The 15,705-nt window shown below is 42.9% G+C and overlaps 1 protein-coding gene across 2 annotated transcripts in view; it reads left to right on the top strand.

The window, feature by feature from the left end:
- LOC308038970 (protein eva-1 homolog C-like) overlaps positions 1 to 15,705 on the top strand; it is a gene marked incomplete at both ends in the record, with an annotated part of 214,035 nt that overhangs the window by 58,177 nt on the left and 140,153 nt on the right. For both annotated transcript variants that reach the window (XM_080341942.1, XM_080341941.1), the window contains 2 exons: positions 2,679 to 2,893; positions 14,609 to 14,732. In XM_080341942.1, the coding sequence (XP_080198068.1) occupies positions 2,679 to 2,893; positions 14,609 to 14,732 (339 nt within the window). The remainder of the gene's footprint in view (positions 1 to 2,678; positions 2,894 to 14,608; positions 14,733 to 15,705) is intronic.

Raw genomic sequence — 15,705 nt, 5'->3', positions numbered from 1 at the left:
TTTCAAAACATGTAGCATTTGGAAAAGTTTTGGTGGGCTTAGTGCTTTAGATTTCTTTTATGCTTTTATCATGCTTTCAAGCTGAAATGTGTTTTTACAGAAGAACTCAAATTATCACTTGCTCTAACATCATCTTCCTTAGCCAGGCTAATGAGTGAATCATCAAAACATTTCCTGATAAAATAATAAGAATTTGTGTCGCTTCCACTCCAAGGTGAACTGTGACAGTAGAGCTGGGATGTTTTCCTCAAATAATCTCTTACTTTCAGTTTCTGGATCGATAATGGTGATTTCATATTCCAGAACTAGAGGATGAAGACAGGAGTGGCAAATGTCTTTGGCTATCTTTAGTAGCAACCTGCCTTACCTTTTTTTGGAGTGAACACTTGTAAGGCTGTAGTTTATATCCCAGATAATAATGCAGATAAGTATATTTGATGAAGAGCGATAAAATCTTTTGCATTTCATTCAGTAAAGAGCACCCTAAGTAGTTCCCTCCTTCATACCACACGTAGTGGTACAAAAGGTCATTGGAGACTTGTTACTGAGAATTCAGCAGGGATGCTGAAAACCATTCAGATTTTGGGTTACTGAACCATGAATCAATGTGTAAAGAAATGCCAACACTTTCAAAAGAACTACCAATGAATGTAGTGCAAATCTGGCACACTTAAAGAGGAAGAAAAAGAAAAAGAGCATTAATTCTCTACAGCCACTTTCTTTTGCTCTTTGAACAACATCTTGTCATCCCTGATCATGCCCTACCAAATTCAGTATCTTCTCCCTGACAGTGGTCACTGCCAGATGTTTCAGGCATTGTGCTCTGTGTATTATTAGGCAGTCACCATCAAAGCACTCAATCCCTTCAATATCTTGAGCTTGAACGAACTCAAGTTATTTTGAGATTGCTGATGGAAGACGAGAGGAAGGAGTTGTTTCAACAAGTGATCTGCACTAATTGCAGGGGTTGAAACCTTCCCTCATCCTGAGCTGGTAATATGAAAGGCACACCATACAATGGCTGTTCTGACAGAATAATTGAATATTTCGAGGAGCAAACAGAGTCATGATTGCACTTTGGTTGTATTTCTCAGACTCCCTAATAGATCATTCCCAGGGAAATGTCCTAATGCACTGGAGTAACAGTGTGGAAAGTTGGGTTTAATGTTTTGTGTTATATTCTGGTTTTGCCTGTAGTTTGCTTTTCCCAATGCCCATCTTTATGGTTGCCTTACTTTCATGGGAGAAGAGCTAATCTGACTCCAGGACTAGGTGTAAAACATCACACAGAGCATGAACTCTACTGACTGGGAAAGGAGATGCACTCCAGTATAACATTTTATCCTCAAAGTGCTTCCTTGAACAAGTGAGATAAAGACACTAAATTAAACAGTGCTGTTCTCTGATCTGATGCAGCCCTGTCACTCCAATTATTTGGGCTGTGTCTCAGCCTCTTATGAGCAAATGCTGCCCTGGAGACTCGGAAATATGTTGATTTATGTAAATATTTATTTGGCACACACCTTGAGGCACTGCAGCAACAGAATTGCTAAGTAAGAAATACAGACTAAAATTTAGAGAAATTAGAGAATCTAACTCTTATAATGGCAGCTTGAATGTTGAAGCTAAATTACTGTGTGTTTGTTGTCTCTAAGAACATTGATTATAGTCATTTTAAGCACCTGGGCCACAACTCTCACACAGTTCCTGAACTAGGTTTCAGTGTTGGTATGGAAGAAGAACTGTTCCTGGTAAGGGCTCTGGATGAGGCTGTACTATTTTGGACAGTAAAAAGAAGTTGCTGGATATGGCCTTAGGGAGAAAGAAAAAGGCCCTGAGAGTGTTTAACTTATTGAAGTAAATACACCCTTACAGATGGAAAAAGAAAAAAGGACATTTTTTACAGTGAAGGTGATAAAATACTAGAACAGATTTCCCAGAGAGGTGGTAGATGTCCCAATCCTGGAAACATCCAAGGCCAGGATGGATGAGGCAACCTTAGCTAGGCGAAGATGTCCCTGCTCATGGCAGAGGTTGGACTGGATGAGCTTTGAAGGCCCCTTCTAACCCAAACTATTCTATGACTCTATGATTCTATCTGTCTACAAGGAAAGCCAGAATTGATGTTGAAATGATTCTGAGCAAGCTGTGTGAATTCTCCAACCACAAGAACTGTGCTTCCCTATGTGCATTGTCCTGTCTTGGAAGACAGGATGATGAACTTGAGGAAGCAATGTACTTTGCAGCAATGAAGGTAACTGCAAACCAAGCTGGCCCCTCAGCATAGCAGTGATGTTGAGAATCTGGAGAGAGTCCCTTTGGCTGTCAAGAAAGCATAGGTATTGAAACATATGGTAAATAATAAGACGATGAAAGGGAGCTGGTCTGTTCATCTAGGAGAAGCAACGAATAAGGGGAGTGGGATCTCACTGCTGTTTTATACTACCTAAAGCATCTGAATATTGCTTTCACTAAGGATATATAATACGGCTGAAGGCCAAATCACCAAGCCTTCCCACCCACCTTGTCATTGTCTTGCTCCTTTGCACGCGTTTGAGATAATAAAATCTACATCCCTCACTGCTTGCTAGTAGCGTGTTTGTTAGACTGCATTGCTGTAAATCACCTAAATATTAACCACCTTTCACTAATAATGGTTTTTGTCATGTTTTTTGCAGGTTACATATCACAAGCACTAAAGAATTACACTGACCATGCCTGCGATGGAGAATATATCTCCCTGAGATGTCCTCACAGAACCACCATCAGCATCCAGTCTTCTTTTTATGGTCGAATTGTCCCAAGTCATCAGATGTGTCCTTCTCGCTATCCCCACTCCTATGCAACTTTAATTAAAGAGGATGTTGCCTGTTCAGTTGGCACTTCCCTTCAGGTATTACACGTTAAACTGGCTTTGTTAATTTTTGGACTTCATCTTTCCTTGGCCAGGCAGCGTCTGTCTGTGCTGGTGCTGCACAGACCTATATTAAGCAGTGCTACCCAGTGTGGGAACACTGACATCTCACACAGCTTCGTGCATAATTCATCTTTGTAGTTTAGACAGGACTGAATTAGATTTTGATGATGAATTTCTTAATTTTACTGCAACTCTAGTCAATAACAGTTCAGGAATGTGGTTGAAACTGAATTACACTGCAAGACCACATTATGTTTGACTGGGTTTGAAGATTATTTTTCTTTAGAGTTTCCTTCCCAATGATTACCTTTTCAACACATTCAGAAGTTGCTGTGGTGTTCTTTTTACTTCAGAACTGATCCTATTTCAAGAGGCTTTTACTTCGGTAACTTGAAACCCAGAGAGAATCCTTGGCTTTACTTCTTCTGACTCATTTGACTCTTAGGCCACTGTAAGTGATCATACATCATTTAACCTTGTAATCTCCCAAGCATCAGTAGTTAATCAGCTCTGTCCATTTTTGTAGGGGATGTTGACTATATGTATCCCCCCAAGAGCACATGTGACGTCAGCAAATCAAAGGATTATTTGGAAGGTGCCAGCGTTACTCAGCTGTCAGTAGGAACAACTAAAATTAGAAACACGAGTTGGCTGATGTTGTTGAGATGAATGGGGTCTGCTTCTGGATGTTGAAGTAAGCACAAGTCTTTCCAAGTGCAGAATTTGGGACTGTAAAAACTTCTGGGCAAAGATCTCAAGCGACCAGTATGCTTATGGCTATGAATCAATAATAACTCATAATAAAAAAAATCATAGCAAAACTAGATTCATGAACCTACAGGGCTAGTGAATAATTCATTTTATAATTTGGCTGAAGGCCAGAGTTTCCTACACCACTTCTTGCATCCAGGGTTTTTAAGAGAAATTTACAGCATTTTTTTAAAGTTGATGCAAGTGCTTTGGCTTCCAAATGTCAGTGGTAAATTCTCCAGAAATGGCGCACTGTTGGTGTCTGCCCGTAGTGCAACCATTAAGCTGACAGATTTGCCATTGCACTCATAACACTGCACGACAAATGACAGAGTTGTAGTATAGGAGGACACAGCCCTTATCAATGGAAGGTTTTCCCAGGTGGGACAACAGAATTTCATAATATGACAGAAAAATAGCAGAGGCTAGCCTTTTCTTCTTTCTTTTGTTGATTTACAGCAAAATTTACTTGCAATGTTTCATTTCCCAGTGTGATTGATAGCTACATGCTTAGCCTCAGCCCTGGTGGGTAAATGGCCCACTTAAGGCATCTGGAAGAACTTGAGAACACGGAAGATGCTGGCTTGCCATGCCATGGTTTTATGTGCAAGAGTGGTTTAAAAGAAATCCCTGTCTGCCTGGCTTAACTCCTAATGTCGTCAGAGCTGCTACCCATTAGCTTTCCTCCATCACTTACAGCGCTTTAATTACAGCTCCCCTGTTGTCAGAGTGAGAATTGTGTTCTCTGTAGGCAGTCGTGCAGCAGATCTCTTGAACAGTTTGTTACATAATTGAGACCATTCACCCATTTATGGGGGATGCAGATGTGCTAGAGAAGTAGCTGATACTCTCTGTTCTGCCACAAATTTCTTGAGGGACCTTGGAGTAGTTCCAGGGTCTCCTTGGAGAAGATCCACAGTGCTTCTTTGGTGCCCTCAAATCTGACTTCGATACCTCAGTTTTCTGTGCTTGGCCAGGGTAGGGGGAGTCCCAATGCCAGAGATGAATCTTGTGTTCTTTCTCCATCCTGTAGTGGGTGAGGCCTCTCTGAAGGGTAAGCCAGCAACCCCACAGGCTGGATGGCAAGCTGCCTGCAGCTCCCTAGTAGGAAATGGATGTCTGTAGGAAAACTGGAAAGCTGTAGACAAGAAAATCGCGTGTATTTTTGTGGTTTTGAAACTCATCTGTTTGGCTGCTATAGGCAGGACCAATTGTGCGTGTATTCTGATTGTCAGTAATTTAAAAAGTCAGCCAAACCGAACCCATCAAAATTAAGTGTATAAAATCACGGTGTCTAATCAAACCCATGACTGTATAATTTGCTGTGTCTCTGGAGAGTGGCCTGGAGGGAGGGTAAGGGGCAGCTATTAATACTGTTCCCTGCAAACACTACATTTGAGTAACAGTTAATTCCCAGTTAGAAGCTGCCTCTCCTGTAAATGTCCAGTTCAGACATTGTTTCTATGTTAAAAAGGAAAAAGAAGGCGTTGATTACACTGAGACAAACACTACTAATCCAGTCTCATGTAGTTGTCTGCCAGGATCCCTGGCTTTAGTCTCTTGTTTTTGTTTGAAATGAAATGCAAACCACTTGGGAGAGCGTGTCTGAGACATCAAGGCAGTGACCCCAAACTACACATTTTTGTTATTCTAACACCGTAATGTCAGATTCAGTGGGAGATTTCCAACTACATAAAGAATCTGGACATTCAAACTGGGATTTTGGTTTTGATGTGGTTGGTCTCTTGTTAACTTTTAGATCAGGTCACACAAGTATGGTGAGATTTGAGCAACAAAATAAAGTTGTGTTGAAAGCCAGATATTATTTGCTTTTTAAACAACCGTCCCCCCTGCACTCAGTTTAACAGGGGAGCCCAAAGTTAGCACAAGTCACATGAAATATATGGCAGGAAGGAAAGAGTGATTTGTGCTGTATTAATGAAACATCTTTCATATAATGCAGAGACAGAAGTGTAAAAGGTTCTCACTCATCCATTAATAACAGCAGGTAATGCTTTGGTGGCTCTGGTAAAGAGACCCATGCAGTGCAAACTGTCGTGCCTTGGCAGAGAAGGTCTGTGAAAAGGAGCTTTATGGTTTCTGAACCATCTCTTTTCTTGCTTGTAGGTCAGGAAGAACAGCTGCTAGGACCAAAGCCTATTCATCTTTCACCCAAAGAAGTAAATTATTTAATATTAATGGTCATTTATCATAAAATCATAGAATTGTTTGGGTTGGAAGGGGCCTTCGAAGGTCATCTAGTCCAACACCCCTGCAATGAGTAGGGACATCTAGACATCTAGGACAACTAGATCAGGTTGCTCAGAGCCCTGTCCTTGAACGTCTACCACCTCTCTAGTCAATCTGGGCCAGTGTTTTACCACCCTCAGACATGTTGAATTCATACCACTGAAAGTGGTGGGCAGTAAGTAACAGAGTGTTTATCCACACTGCATAATTTGTGCAGAGAGGTGAATTGTGTGACCACTAGAAGGTCTATATCGCCAGAACAAGATCATGCAGAGATTTTAGCTCAGATCCTGAAGGTGCAGAGCTGTGCTAACACAGTCCTGTATGCGTCGGTGTCATTGCCATGACCTGTAACTCCCACATACCTTTACTCTTTTAGAGCAATTGTGCAGGTACAGTTGGTCTGAGCACGCAAGCTAACGATTTTGAGAGCTTGAAGATTTTTGGTAGGTCGGTGCATTGGGCTTTCATAGTGGAGTTTTCCTCTTGCTCTGTAATCTCACATCACCCAGATAGGGTTGGTAAAGCCTGTTTTTAATCCATGCAATGTCTGGTTTTTTTTAGTGTGAGAGTATGGAGAAGCAGCTAAATTACATTGCTGCACAATGGGGCAACACATGGAAACATCTGGAGACACCTTTTACTCTGCTAGGGACCATCCTCATCTACTTTAGCCTCTCCCTTATGCCATGGTTCTCTCACCTCTCACACCCCTGCACAGATTTGCATTTCCATGCCATGGGGACATCTCATGAGATCTTGCCTTTAGGGAAATAATGAAGCTGGCAAAAAGATACAGCAGCAGCATATGTTTATTCACGTGAACACATGAATGTTGGCACAGAGGACAAAGGAGAAATAGGAGTATTAAGTGTTCTGCATTGCCTAATGATAAGTGCCTACTGGGAAGTGAATCCCTTTAGTAAAAAACCTAGTTACTCCTAGCCAAACTCATAATACACAGCTTGTGCCTGCAAAAATATGTGGAGGCATCTGTGTATTTGAAGGAAGCTACTTAGCTGAAGAGGAGGAGGGTTGGAGTGACTTGTTTATAAAGTTTTCCACAGCCGCTCATTTCTGGACCAGTATGTCAGATGTCACTTGTTTTCAGCAATAAACAACTCAAGGTCTGGATGGAAGAATGTTTACTGGTTGGCCTGCAGTCCTTGCTTATTACCAGAAAACTAGATTACACTTTACAGCAGATTACCTGCAATATTCTCATTTCGGTAAACTGACAGAAAAGTAAGGAAGGAAAATGGAAAGCCCCGAAGCAAAGCTTGTTTAGAAGGAAAATAAGAAGCCCTGAAGAGGCACTTATCTGTTGTGTTTCTGCTCCCAGATATTTATCAAAGACATTGTAGACTAACTAACTTTTTTCTTCATATATGCATGTACTGAAATCAGCAGGAAACTGCACTTCAGAGGGAAACGTTTTACTGTGTGACCTGTTTCCCCAAGACCAGCTGTGCTTAGATGGTGCTGAGGAGTTGTGGATCTTGCTAGAAAAACTGGCCAGTTTAGGGAGGGAGCGTAGGCACAGCCTGTGGCCTGGGTCTCTTTCAACACTCTCCGGGACAACCAGTTGCTGGTGACAAGAATCACTGGTGCTGCTGATGTGGTATTTCCTTTTGTCCTTTAAGTGAGATACAGGACACCTTTGCTGCCACCTCTCCCGCTGTCGCTCCAGCCGTGGTACAAAAGGGAGCGGATTCCTTGCATGCTAACCACAGGATTTCCTGAGCCCTTCTCCTCTTTATTTGCCCCTACCAGGAAGGTTTTTGTGATAGAAAGCAAAGGGCAGCTGACCTCTTCTGTGAAAGATGAGATGAACTTTCCAGTAGCTGTGCGACTCTCAAAGCCTGGGCCAGCTGATCACAAAATGATGGGGCTGGAAGGTAGGGGTGTGTGTGTTACTATTTCTGAAAAGGGTTCTATTTTCCCCAAATAGTCTGTGTGGAAGAGTAAAGTACAAAGTAGAAGAAAATGATCCAACTGCTCTTTCTTTCTTAGTAGGCCAAGCATGGTGGCTACTGCTGTGCCCAGTCACAGCACGTTGCATGGCCCCACTGATGTAACAGGCCTAAGTGGCTTCAAAAGGAATGAGAAAAGACTATTTCCCATGACTGAAAACCTATATGATTATGATGGTCAAGGGAAAAGAGGGAGAAAAAAGATAGAAAGAATGAATATGGGTCATCAATAGCACTGGGAGGAGAACGCACCGTTTGTAATCTTGTGTGTTGTAAGATCTCCACAGCTCACAGGCACTTTGAACAAGGAAAGTTTCAGTTTCAGAAATGTCAGTGAATTAAAAAGTGGTTCAGGCAACTCTTCATCAGACTATGTTAATTACTTTGCAGAGGATGGTGAGCAGCGAGCTCAGGGTCAAGAAGAGGTGACTGCCCTGCCCAAGTTGCTCTTAAAAATCACAGAACCAGTGCAACTTTGCTCATGAATCTTGCACCAGCTGAAATATAACTCTCTGGCAAGCAGGTCCCCCAGCTAATTATTTGCAAGTAGAAGAACCGCCTGATGCAGAGGTCATAGATAATCTCTAAATTGCTGTATCTTTGAAATCTTTGGCTTGGCTGCAGTAGCTCATCAGGGCAGTGTGGTTATGTATTGCAGAAGAGGAGATGCTGGAGGCAGAGGTGGCCAGTGCAGCCCATCTCCCTGATGAGGCAGAACTGCTCCCCGGGGTCTAAGCCTCCTAATGCTTTGTTTACTCTAAATTTAAACTTTCCAAGTCACAGGGCTTCCATCATTGCCACTAAGACCTTGCTTGACAGTGTAATCGTTTGCTCTCAATGATTTTTTTCCCCACTTTGTGTTTTAAGCTTTCCCTTCCTTTAATCCCATGACTTTTGGTTATGCATCCTTTTGTATTTCTTCAACTTAGACCTCCTCTCCCTTTGAAGTTGACCTTCACATACAGATTAAGTTTCCCACTGTTAGGAAATGTAGGTAATGTTTAATTGGGTAATATTTGTAATGCAGCCTATCAGGTCCTTCGCTGAGCGTGTTCCCACTCTTTGTGAATCGCTGTCTCTGGGTTCTTTAAAGGCTCTGCCAGAGAAGTTCTGGTGAATCTTGCTGTCGTGTCACAACATCCCAGCCCACTGCTGCCTGCCCTGCTGGCATTTACTAGTTCTGTAACAGAGCTGGTGAAAGGGAACGAGCGCCCAGTTTTCAGCTCTTTGTTTCACAGACTGGTGTGTTAATGGGAGTCACCAAACATGTGGGCAGACTTTCTTCCTGCTGACTCTGCCCCTGTCTTTTTACTTAAAAGGAGCCTATAAGAAAGATGGGGACAGGCTTTTTAGCAAGGCCTGTTATGATAGGACAAGGGGTGATGGTTTTAAATTAAAGGAGGAGAAATTCAGGCCAGCCAGGAGGAAGAAATTTTTTACAATGAGGATGATAAAACACTGGCCCAGGTTGCCCAGAGAGGTGGTGGATGCCCCATCCCTGGAGACATCCCAGACCAGGCTGGACGGGGCTCTGAGCAACCTGATCTGGGTGAAGATGTCCCTGCTCATGGCAGGGGTGGCACTGGATGAGCTTTGAAGGTCCCTTCCAACTCAAACTGTTCTATGATTCTGTGACTCTGCTGTGAGCAGTACAAGGTCCATTGGAGAGTGATAAGAGAGAGCTCATAGAATACTAAACCTGCCATAGATCAGTGGTCAGGATTCAGGGCCTTTGATCTCTTCTTCCTATGATGCACAGACTGAATGTGGTAATGCAGGCAAAGCTGAATCACTTTCTAGCAGAGCACAATGGGAAGATTGCTTGATGTAGCCATAGGCAGGTAACCATCAACAACGATTTTACTTCCTCGTGTAGCCCATTCTCTATTGATGATCCTTGGAAAACCCTCTTGCTCCATGGGCTTCAGTAATTTGTGTCAATGAATAGAGATGAGTGTGCAATCTTCAGATAATTGGATAAAGGACCTGTAAATAGAATGCAACTTAAAATTGCTAGAGTTTACACTGTGTTTTAAAGTAATATCTACACTCAAGGGTGCATAAAACAGTAGCAAAATTCAATAAAATGTGACATGAAACCATTATGAATATATTGTACTGTGTGGCTTTACAGGGAGAATTTGTACTGGCTTGTTTGTTATATTTACTACTTCTCACTACAGAACTCATAGAGGTGCACCAAATATAAGTGTTGGTGTAACTTCATCATAATGGCTGTATCTGGATTGAATTCAACCTGAAAGTGCTTAAAGATGTTTTTAAAAAATTACTGGTATCTTCTTGTGTAAAATTCTTAGTACAAATCTCTGCCCATTTTCATTTGACTGCACACAGCTGTGATCCATTCATGCAGTTCGCTTGCCGAGTTATTCTCCTCAGCAACATACAATTTGGGCAATTATTTAGTGGGGTTCCTCTGTGCAATTTCATGCCTGACTGATATACCCTGCAGTCAGCTTTATGTTCCTTTCATAATGGAGGCTGTACAGAGAACAGCCCTGTGGCAAAATCCTAGTTCCCATTGAGCTTCACTGTCAGCTTCTATGGGTCCAAAGTTTCACCCTAAGTGTGTTGAATGTGTGAACTGCTACAAGGTACTAAGAACTGAGATAAGTTTAATTGCCTTGGGTGTTAAGCTCAGTTGTTGTTTTATTTTAAGCGTGCAGGGGAAGCGCTTCTTGAAGAGTGATTTGAAGAGACACAATAAAAATGAGCTCAGCCTTGGGAATGGCTGAGGACGGCCTTCTTGTACAGCTCGCATCCAGTTCCAGATTTAAGAGGTTTTTATCCAATAGGCACAAGCAATTACTTAGCTAATGAGCACAACAAAATGAGCACAAGAAATGTGTTTCATCTGCAATGCCCACTGGAAAGACATGGTTTTGAGCTTTAGGCTGCCCTGGCTTTAAGAACCGGGTCACTGCAGAGAGATTAATCCAGGGCATAAATCACAGGGGTTAGATTAGTGTTTGTTTTACTTGAATTCACATTTCTTGCTCTCTTATCTCCTCTAAATCTTGCAGCTTCTTAGCTCAATCATGAACCAGAGAATGGAATGGGTTTAAACAGCCACGACTTCCCTTCTGAGCACTATCTGTCAGCCCTCAGGTTTGATTTACCAGTGGAACACAATTATAAAATGGCACAATGCAATTAATGTGTCTTCCCTCCCCTTTCATGCCAGACAGGAATTCCTCCTCCACCTTCTTCAGTTGGAATGATTTTTGTAATATAATCTAATCCAGTGCAACTTTATTTTCCATTAGTCAGACATAAACAGCTGATTATATATCCTATTTCAGGGTGATTCTGCATGGGTATTTCTGTGCAAGTTCAGATTGTTTGTGGTCCGGTTTTTATTTGGTTTTGTGGCTGTGTTTTCCCACCTTTGCAGATGACAGTGACATCCAGAAAAATAAGGCAAACGTAATGAACTGCCTAAATTTTTCACGCCATTAAGCCAAATCCATGCGAGTTCAGAACATTCCCGCACTACCAAGTGAACTCCCAGCCTTTCTGGTGTCATTTTAGCTGATCATCTGAAAATGCTTCAGAAATGACATCTGACATCTGCCAGAGCTCTGGTACAGACTAGAAGTGTGATTATTGAGAGTAAGACCATAAAGCCAAGGTCTTGGTTAGTAAGGGCCCCTGTGAACACCAGATGCACTGGACCTGCAGGGGAATGTACCTGTGGTGGGTCATCTTCTCACATGTATTTAAGAAGATGCAGGTATACGGCACATACCAATGAAAGCTGTGGGAAAGAAGATTTCTGTGTATGCAAGGATAGGTAAAAATTGTATGTACAAGTTGTTAAGAGAACATTAAGCTGCTGTAACATCTCTGTTCTTTATTTTTATCAAGAACATGACACAGTCAACCATTGTTAATTTTAATTGCATTTTTCCTGATATATTTCACTGGGCATTGAACAAATACTTTAATTTTACTCTTTATGGCTGTATGTCATTATGCCTATTTACTCAAACAGTCTACAGGAAATGAGAAATATCAATGATTTTTTATATTTTCAGGTAAATAATTGCTCTTGAGGGGGAGGCACATTGGTATTTCATGAATGAAAAGGAAATATTGATTTCTCTCTCCCCATGAAATAACTTCTCAGAGTTACGGCTGTTATCAAATCACGTCAAAACTGTAGCTAAACACTCAAGCCAATTAGTAAAAGGCATATTCAGCCTCAAGAACACTTCCTGTTTTCTATAGTCTCACAAAGGCATAGATGAGTCTTGCTCCTTAATTTAGGTACGAACTTCTCCTTAGGGCTCTGTGTTAATTTGCATATGGCAGATAATAAACTTGGGAGGTTTTACTTATGTGGAAAACATGGAACAAGCAAGAGCTGCCAAAGGTTAGGGCAGAGAAAGACAAAGTGGCAATACCTGAGGTCTGCCTTCGTTCATCATTCTCTGAGGTTGGTAAGTAATTGCCTTCATTCCTGGTGCTGAGCCTAAGGACAGATGAACAAGTGCTGCTTAGACATCGAAGCTGAAGCTTTCAAAGAGGTTTCTTGTTGGCCTAACTCAGTCTCTGGTGAAACCCAGGGTGGTTTTCCCATCAGTTTTAATGTCACCTATTATGCAATGCTGAAGGTTTTTGAAAAACCCACCCATGTGCTATGAACAGATTTGTTGACCAAAACCCTAAATCTACTGCCTTTGAGGGGAAAAAGCTTCCCTTGTGGGAAAGAAAACATGTGGGGTGCTGCTTCGTTGCTCTGTATTCTTAGCAGTGCTTGGGTGTAAACACAGCCGTGGCTCCAAAGTACCAGCAAACAGGTCTGCAGTGATTTTGAGAGGATTTCTCTCTGTATGTGAAACACTTCAGAGTTGTTCCAGTTGCTCGTTGCCTTCTGAGATCAAAAGAGGTATCTTGCATAGAGGCCTTGCTTAAATTCCTTTGCAACCCGCTGCATGTTGCATTAAATTAAATTTCACATGCTAAGTGAGCAGTCAACCTTTATGAGCCTAGAGGAAAGAGTATACTGTTTCTATGCACTTTAACATGGTGGTCAAGTTGGGCCTAACACTCCCAGGCACCTCCTTCAGTGTTCACCTTCCAGCCTTTCCAGCCTAAGCCCTGTATTTTGAAGCAAGATGCCTGCGTTTTATCACCTTTGTAAGTGGAAAACAACAGCGCATGTTCTCTGCTCACTAGAAAATGCCTGATTTGTCTTGGTTTGAACTTTAAAATAAAGGTCAGACTTGAGGCAGGCATGAATTCTTGCATATGTCAGCCCAAAAGGTGAAAGCTTTAGGAAGTTAGGAGCAACCTCAAATGAGGCAGTTTCAAATTGCACTTGAAACTGGAACAGCTGCTTTTCCTGTTGTTCAGAGGGCGACATTCTGAGTTATAATGCTAAAGATAATATCTATTTCGTTCAAGGAGAACTCAAAAATACAGAGGAGTCATTGAGGCAGAGAGAAAATTGGTTTGGGTGGCACATGGTAGAGAAGGAACAGCCTTTATGTAAATGGTACAGGGATAAGATTGTGGGAAAGCCCAAATATCGAGGTGCGTGTAAGAAAAGGGAACAGGGAGAAGACAAAAGAGACCGCAGGAGTCTAGGGGAATTTCTGAGAAAGGATTTTCCAGTGCCTCCTTGTAAATGAAAATTAATTGTTTTGGGACTGGATTTCACAGCTCTGTGTTGCAGGACTTTGTGAGGCTGGTGGATTACCTCGCTCTGTGGTCTCAAAATGCTCTGACAGGTTCATGTGTGTCAGGCAAACATTATGGTAATTTTAGCACTTTAGGGGCTCTACAGGAGTACATAAATACCACCCAAGCCATCCAGCTGAATTTAAAACTTAATTACCGCCCCACTTAATAATGTTCTCGCTCCCCGCTACTGCTTTAGAGGATCATAGGGTTAAAAGAAATCATTAATCTTCCTTAATGAAGCTATTTTCTAGCAGGAGACAGAATGTCTTGCCCCTGTGGATTCTGAGATGGAGTTTTTATGAGTGTTATGAATGGGAAAGTGGGGAGCGAGTGCTGGAGAAAAAGCATTGCAGAAAAGGGGATGGGACCCAAAATGCCATCGGTGGGAGAACCCTCTGACTTGCAGGCCCTTGCTGAGTTTAGCTAAAAGGAACACGATAGTCTTGGGGGAAGAGAAGTGAGCCCTACTAAAAACTAAGTTGGCTATATAGCAGTGTTCCCACCACAAGTACCGATTATTGGAATACCAACAATTGCCAAAGCTTTTATATAACCGAGATGAGATCTCTCTTGAAAGCTGCAGTTGAAATTGTGCATCTCTAGAGAAATCTAAAGCAGAATGGTGGTGGCAGAGTTTGTGTTTCGGCTTTTAACTGTCAAGGCTGATCTGTGTCCTCAAAGCTGCTTTTCCCAGGACAGTACAGCCTTATACTACGATTAAATTGCATGCAAGTGTTTCAAAATCTCTGTGACCATCCCAGTGAAAATCCTGCCTTTTGCATGCTTGCAAGGGAAAGAAATCAAGCTCCTTAAAACAGTGCAAGGTCTAGTCCTCTCCTAGTCCATGGCTCCTGCGGTACCAACTGCATTGAGCACCATTGCCCACCTCGTGCCAGGGCTGGCTAAGGAGGCAGGGATGGCCTTGCTGTTCTCCATTTGATGATCCCTTTTGGTGGAGATACTGAAGTGCTTTTGTTTCTCTGTTTCTTGTGTGCATCCCCGGCTGCAGAAGATGCTGGACGAGTGCCAGGACAGGCGGAGCTGCCAGTTTCTCGTCAATAGCCGGCTGTTCGGCACCGATCCATGCCCTGGAACCGGCAAATACCTCATCGTGTGGTACAAGTGCAGGCCAAGTAAGTGTCTCACTATTGAATCTGCTCTGGCGAGACCAAAGCGTTTTCATACTTAATACTCACCAGAGAGGTCTCCTAGGACTTTATGTTCCCTTCTGCCTTTATTTTCTGTGTAACACAACCCCCTGGGTGTGGAGCGTTTCCCCTCTCCCGCTCGCTTGCTGCCTTGCTGGGATGCTGCTGCTCCAGCTCCGTCCTTCTCGCTGGCAGCCCCACTCGCAGATTGTTTTCGCAGGTGCCAGCGAAAGCCTTTGCCAATGCTGAGCTCACGCTGTCGGCAGTGGGTGGGCTGCTGCTGCTCCTGTCTGCAGCTGCCCTCTTGTCCACTGGGCCAGCAGGACTTGTCCCCTCACTGCCGGTCCCTCCAAGGGAGCAGGAGATCTTTGCATGGGCAAAGGCTCCAGACCTGGTGCCCAAGGCAGGCACAGAAGACAGTGCCACGGGAAGCTAACCTACCCATACCATGCACCAGCTTTTAATTGCCCCCAGATCAGGCTGGGAAATGTTACCTTCTGTTTTGCACGGTCTCATTAGCTGGGTTTAAATTAAATGGGACCAGTGCCTGGATACTGGGAGTGAAATCATGCGTGCTGCAGAAGAGTGAGACTAGTGTGGCTTTGCCCCAGGACAACCAGCACCCTCTTGGCCAATTCATGGTCCCACAGAGGTATTTAGCACAGCCTGGACACTGATCTCCATCAGCACTTTAGCAGCAGGCACATTGGTTTGTAGATGGACAGGATTTGATGGTGGCCAAACTGTGCCAACAGATTTTAGTTGTAGAACAGGACCTGGAGAAAAGGACGCTGAGGGGACACCTTCTCATTCTCTACAAGTACCTGAAAGGAAGTTGTAGCATGATGGGGTTGGTCTCTTCTCCCAAGTAACAAGTGACAGGATGAGAGGAAATGGCCTCAAGTTGCATCAGGGGAGGTTTAGATTGGATATTAGGAAAAACTTATTCACAGAAAGG

Source organism: Nesoenas mayeri (assembly GCF_963082525.1).
Source record: "Nesoenas mayeri genome assembly, chromosome: 3".
NCBI lineage: Eukaryota > Metazoa > Chordata > Aves > Columbiformes > Columbidae > Nesoenas > Nesoenas mayeri.
The sequence above is the reverse complement of the archived record's forward strand: the minus strand, read 5'-3'. Positions and strand labels throughout refer to the sequence as shown.